The sequence below is a fragment of the Protobothrops mucrosquamatus genome, unplaced genomic scaffold (assembly GCF_001527695.2).
Source record: "Protobothrops mucrosquamatus isolate PMUCROS unplaced genomic scaffold, P.Mucros_1.0 scaffold656, whole genome shotgun sequence".
Classification (NCBI taxonomy): Eukaryota; Metazoa; Chordata; class Lepidosauria; order Squamata; family Viperidae; genus Protobothrops; species Protobothrops mucrosquamatus.
This window is the reverse complement of record NW_015386945.1, coordinates 368,329-374,912: the sequence shown is the minus strand read 5'-3', so window position 1 is coordinate 374,912 and position 6,584 is coordinate 368,329. Positions and strand designations below refer to the sequence as shown.

Sequence of the window (6,584 nt, the reverse complement as noted above, 5' to 3'; positions counted from 1 at the left end):
CTTAACATCTAGGGTGATCTTCTTGTATAACTTTTCATATCCTTCTTACTACAAACATGTCTCACACTTCCTTGAAGTGTTGCAATTAAGGACCTATTAAGTGGTTTTCCCAAGTTTGCTGCCAAGAAGGAAGTCCTGAAAAAACACTAGGAGCATAAAGGATTAGCAAATTCTGGAGGCAGAAGAGCCTGCACGCACACACAAAAAAGATTGGCTGCCCTTTCTTTTCTCCCCACTTCTGCTGCCACACACTGAATGGCAAGAGAAGGAGAGGAAAGGGTCTTGGGCATAGGGAGAGAGTTCTGACTCTCCTGCTGCCGAAAGATAAATGGCCCTGAGAATCAGTGGCCAGGGGTGTGCTTGCAGTAACCTCTAGGGCAGAGGTCCCCAATCTTTTGGGCAACAGGGACTGGTTCTATGGAGAGAGGTTTTTCCACAGACCGGAGGATGCACATACTGCCTGCATCCTGAGGATGAGGCTTCACTTGTTTGCATGGACTGTGTTATGATTCCTTGCCAACCAATGGATCCGGCAGCTGAGTCTGAGGAATCAAATGAGGAGGAAGGGCCTGGAGTGACATTAGAGTCAGAGGAAGGCTCTGAGGAGCTCCAAGACTTACAGTCGGATGAAGAGCCTGGCCCCTCTACTCGCGCTCAGACTGAGACACAGCTGTGCTGGGACCCTGAGTTGGACAGTGATGAAGAACACTTGGGACAAATCCAGGATGCACGAAAGCACAGGCAAGAGTAGGACAGAGGAATGCAATGGGGTGGCTCCAAAGGCAAAGGAGAAGGCATTAGGAAGCCACGCCTTGGCTGAATTATAAAAGGGAAGGTGTGGGAGGTGCTGGTTGCCAAAGGCAACCGTTCGTGTTGAGGATCGAGTTTCTGTGGACTGTGTTTGTTTGCCTTGGACATTGACTCAGGTCTTTGAGAATAAAAGGAATTGGTTTTTTCTTGCGGTTCCTGCCTGTTTCTTGGAAGAGGGGTTTCTCCTTCTGAGCATAACAAGGACTCACGTAGGCTGGGACAGAACAGACCTGTTTCTGGCATGCTGTGGCCTGGTGCCGGTCCATGGACCAGGGGTTGGGGACCCCTGTTCTAGGGACCAATAGCAGTGCCCCCCCCCAACTTACCTTGGAATGATTCAGTAGTCTGATAACTCAATACACCTTCTATTGGCAGATGCTGAAAAACACCACTTTGAAGCAGAACAAGAAAAGAGGAAAGGAGTCCAACTGTGGGCCACAGTTAGATTTGGTTGTGCACTCATGGCTTCAACAAATAGCTAGAGGGGGTGTCTTTATGATAAGTTAAGCAGGATCTGCTTGTTCTGTTAGCAACTCTTCCCCACCAATCTGTTTTTGTGAAAAATAAATATCAATAAAGTCAGCCATTTCTTGCTATTCTCTGTGTGAACTCTAGCTCAGGTTCTACTCTGTGTTTCTTTTCCCCCCAAGAAAATCTACTCTAAACCTAATGATCCCTTAGTTTTGTGCATATTCCTATGGGGAAAAGAAATGAAGAAACTTATACAGTATACCAGCCTTGGCAACCTAAATAAGGAATGAGCCATGACACCTGCAGCACATCACAATACATGGGCAAGTTGTATAATACTCCTGCCTTAAGCCCCCAGAGGGAACATGGGAGGGGGTGAAGAGGAACATCAAGCACACACAATGGGTTAAAGCCTTCAATCCTTGCTTTAATATCTAAGTCCCGGGCACACCCAGCAGAGCTCTCCAAGGCATCCTGCACCATGTCGAAGAGTTCTGGAGGGGACAGATGGCTAAATGAGCTTGGCTACAAGCTGGGCCAAACGCTGGGGGAAGGCAGCTATTCAAAAGTAAGGGTAGCCACCTCAGCCAAGTACAAAGGCCCTCTAGCCATCAAAGTAGTAGATCGACGCCGGGCACCCCCTGACTTTGTACACAAGTTTCTCCCACGAGAGCTGTCCATCTTACGGGCAATTCGTCATCCCAACATTGTACGTGTTTTTGAATTCATTGAAGTTTGCAATGGGAAACTTTATATTGTGATGGAAGCTGCTTCAACTGACTTGCTACAACTGGTGCAACAACTGGGGAAGCTACCCTGCACCCCGGAAGCTCGAGACATCTTCCTCCAAGTGGTGAGTGCTGTACGTTACTTGCACGACCGGAATTTGGTGCATCGGGACCTTAAATGTGAAAATGTACTACTCACCGCAGATGGACGTCGAGCAAAGCTGACTGACTTTGGCTTTGGCAGGGAGTCACGTGGGTATCCGGATCTGAGCACCACATACTGCGGCTCTGCTGCCTACGCCTCCCCAGAAGTGCTGCTGGGCATTCCCTATGATCCCAAGAAGTATGATGTGTGGAGTCTGGGAGTAGTGCTGTATGTGATGGTTACTGGATGCATGCCTTTTGATGACAGCCACATTCATAGTATGCCCCGCCGCCAAAAGAAGGGGGTGTTCTATCCCGAGGGTCTCCCTCCCTTACCTGAACCCTGCAAATCCCTCATTGCCCAGTTGCTTCAGTTTAGTCCAGCTTCCCGACCTGGAGTAGGGCAAGTGGCCAAAAACAGCTGGCTGAAAGGAGGAACTTTAAACAAAGAAACCTCTTCGAAATAGCTCTGACCTAGGACCATTGAACACAGCTGGAGCTTTGATCTCATTCAGCAGTTGCAAAGAAAACAAACCAATGCTAATGCACTATGGACAAGGGTGGAACGCCAGAGCAAGCTGGGGTTACAGAAAGAGGAAAGACCTCACCTGCAACATTCAGACAACCATTCTGGATTACGGGAGAAAGACTTTGACACAACAGTATGAAGTTGAAGGAGACTGAATTCAAGGACTTCCATGATAGTAGGAGGGGCAGTGAAACAGTGCTTGGAACAACACCCCAAACCTTGCACAAATGGGCAACAGTGCATTGTGGCAGACGACACAACAGTGCAACTTGTGGCAGACGGCATTGTGACCCTTGCCAAAAGACTTGGACATCATCACAGAATCTACACTTGCCAATGTGTAGGTGAGGCAATGAGACTTACAACAACATAATGTTGTCTAAAGTCTAATTCACAAATAAACCCTGAAGCTTCCATCTGTTGAGACTTCCCTGTGCTTTTAGTCCTTTGCACCCTGGGTTTCTTCCCTTTAGTTAGATATATATGAGAATTTTGGCCTGTGGGAGATACACACCCACAAGTTCTCTTATTTTCAGAGGAACCTCCTTCTAGGAGATCCACAAGATGCTGAGATGAGGGAAGTGGGCTTGAACAGAGAAAACCCTCATTTGGATCTCAATTTAGTTTCAAAGCTTGCTCGCTCCCAGTTGAAATCCCTTCAGAAGTCAAATCAATTAACCCTCCCATATTGTAATCAGATTCTTAAAAGAGATCATTTTAAACACCTACTGCAGCATGTATGAGTGTATGGGAGGAAGAAGGACTCTGTGTGGAAGTCATCTGGTTAAAATAGGATATTCTTATCAAGTATAATATCTTTGTACTGTTAAAACTCTCTTAAAATCAACTAACTTTAAGTAATTATTCTGAGATTAAGGGTTGCACTGATACCTTTAAAGAAAATGAGCCAAAGTTGCAAGTCTATACTTATATCTCTATATCTATTTTTAAAACCTCCCTTTTTATAACCCTGTATTCCCTTAATTCGGGGTAGAGTCAGGGCGACTGGATGAAGCTGAGCATTTACTGACCGGATGCCCTTCCTGACACCTACACGGAGTTCACAGATTTTTTTTCTTTGCACCCTAGGCAGGGCTTTTTTCCTCATAGAACGCCCAGAACGGAGTTCCAGCACCTTTTTTGGATGGAACCTTGTAGGGTAGGCAAGGCGGGTTGTATGACGTGTGTGAGTTCTGGCACTTTTTTTTTTTTTTTAGAAAAAAAGCACTGACCCTAGGAGAGAAACATCTGCCCCTACCTAGGATTGAACTCTCAACCTTCTGAGTGGGAGGCGAGCATCTTAACTATGATATAGATATATAACGACAGCTATAGCTATATAGCTATATCTATATCTAAAGGGAATCACAAGTAAATTTTATTGGACTTAAAGAATATATAAATATAGACTATAAATCTAAGCTTTGTATAAAAAAATAACTTAAAAATAAAACTTATGACAAGACATCCACAGAAGGCTAAAAACTGCACTTCTATATTAAAGCAAGTGGCTAAGAGTTCAAATATTTTTGCTTTATTAAACAGTAGCCCCATCTCACTTCGTATGGCAGTGAGCTATATTGGTATCAACACAGAATATAAATTTCTTAACTGCCTATTTTCCTTCATAGAGAGGGAACTACAGCAGCTGTTTGGACTCATTTGGTCATCCAAAGGAGTGCAGTATGATTTTATTTCTTTCTAACAATATATTTTATAAAAAACATAATTTTAATATTCAATTATCTATCTCGTGCACAAGAGTAATATATTCTTTATTTAAGAAAATTTATATGGTCACCCAAGCCACTCTCAGTGACTCCAGGCATCTTTCAAAGATTTTACCTTAAAAACATTGTCATTCATGTCCAGCCTTTTCTCCCCTCTTCAAACTCACCTACTCTTTATGTTTTCTTAATTTTTGACAAAAAAGACCCCCCCATAATTTTATTTAATTAGATGCCATCAAAATGGTGTTGACTACTGGAAATTTCCTGGATTGGCAAGGTTTTTCACAAGTGGTTTCCCCTTTCCTCCGTCATAGGGTTGGCAAATTGGCCCAAAGTTACCCATCTGGGTAACCCAAAGTAGGATTAGAACTCATGTCTCCTGTTTTCTAGTCTGACATTTAACCCTTATACCGAACTGGCTCTCTTCTTCATTATGGAACCTTATTTATAGAGTTATCACCTTTCTGCAATATATTAGGCTCCAAAACAGATACTGTTATTTTAGACACATTTTGAAAACTTCTTTTAATATATGTTGGCATTTTTCCTCCTATGAGTGACTGCGCACAGTCACCCATGCCCTTGTCACCCATGCCCTTGTCACCTCCCGCCTGGACTACTGCAATGCTCTCTACATGGGGCTCCCCTTGAGGAGCACTCGGAGGCTCCAGCACTCGGAGGCTCCAGTTAGTCCAGAATGCGGCCGCGCGGGCGGTGTTGGGAGGGACTCGTCGCTCCCATGTAACACCGTTACTGCGCGAGCTGCACTGGCTGTCGGTGGCTTTCCGGGTGCGCTTCAAGGTGTTGATTATCACCTTCAAAGCGCTCCATGGCATCGGACCTGGATACATCCGAGACCGCCTTCTGCCTCAGATTACCTCCCATCGGCCAGTACGCTCCCACAGAGTGGGTCTCCTCAGGGTGCCGTCAGCCAGACAGTGCCGGCTGGCGACCCCCAGGGGGAGGGCCTTCTCGGTGGGAGCTCCCACCCTGTGGAATGAACTACCCCCAGAGATCAGGGTGATCCCTGATCTCCCTTCCTTCCGCCGCGCCCTTAAGACATGGCTGTTTCAGCTAGCAGGACTGGCCTAGGGGAAATTTTTAGCAGGGTTTTTAAAACATTTTAAATTAACATAGGCCAATATTAATATCTTCTTTTAATTGTTTTTAACTATAGTTACTTTGGTATTTTTGTATTGGTTTTATCAGGCTGTTAGCCGCCCTGAGTCCGCAAGGAGAAGGGCGGGATATAAATACAATAAAACTCTAAACTCTAAACTCTAATGCAGTAAAGAGGTTTTCAAATAAGACACTCAATAATTTGTTTCAAAGAACTGGAAAAAATATTGGTCAGAACTGGTTGCAGCTAACAAGAGATTTTTGTTCAATGTAACACTTGCCTCTAGGTAGAGGGAGGATGCCTCATGTTGGCAGCCCCTTTTAAAATGAATTATGGAGAAAAAGGGATCCACAGACCACCCACAGACTATGGCTCCACCTCTACAATCCCTTTTCCTTGTAGTTTGATACCTGTTTTCTTCCAGTACCTAAGGGAAAATCCCTCTGCTTATGCTGCCAAAGTTCTGGAATCTCTTCACCAACACTCATCCCCTTTGGCTGCTTGCACTGGGGAGAATAAAACCACTTCAGGATTATATAAATGAGTAAACAATCATAATTATGTGAGCATTTCCCAGTCGGGCGAGCAAAATGTTAAACTGATCATTATAGCAACGAAGCATATGCTTAATGATTACAGGCCCGCCTTGCGTGTTTTGATCCATTTGTAAGGCACTTTAAGCCTGTAGCTAAAAATATGCAGTCCATTTTGACTTTATCAAATCTGTGTTTCCAAGCAAGCAAATCCTAAAGTATACTACTCCAAAAGTTAGGAGGAATTCTCATTTTTGCTGTGGACATGCTTCATGTCAAAACTTAGATGTGGTATTTTATAAGGTATGAAAAAAACCTTCAAGAGCAAAACAAACAAGGGGGAGAGAGAGTGTTTCAAGATGGCTGGGCCTGACCACTGGATGTCAGTCCTCCAAACCACATATCTCCACTGGTACAAAAAGCCAGATTCTTTTGTGAGAATACTGTAGGCAGCTTTAAGCCTTTTCCTCTATCTATATGGCCTACCCAATTTAGATCTTTAGACCGAAATGTTGAGTA

At 44.3% G+C, this 6,584-nt stretch overlaps 1 protein-coding gene across 1 annotated transcript; it reads left to right on the top strand.

The window, feature by feature from the left end:
• Positions 1-1,762: 1,762 nt before the first annotated feature.
• On the top strand, positions 1,763-2,620 carry LOC107289224 (testis-specific serine/threonine-protein kinase 6-like). The gene has a single exon (XM_015817932.1). The coding sequence runs from the start codon at positions 1,763-1,765 to the stop codon at positions 2,618-2,620; it is 858 nt and encodes a 285-aa protein (XP_015673418.1).
• Positions 2,621-6,584: the final 3,964 nt, after the last annotated feature.

Coding starts and splice junctions, on each gene's coding strand:
- LOC107289224 (XM_015817932.1), top strand. CDS start 1,763: ATGTCGAAGAGTTCTGGAGGGGACAGATGGCTAAATGAGCTTGGCTAC.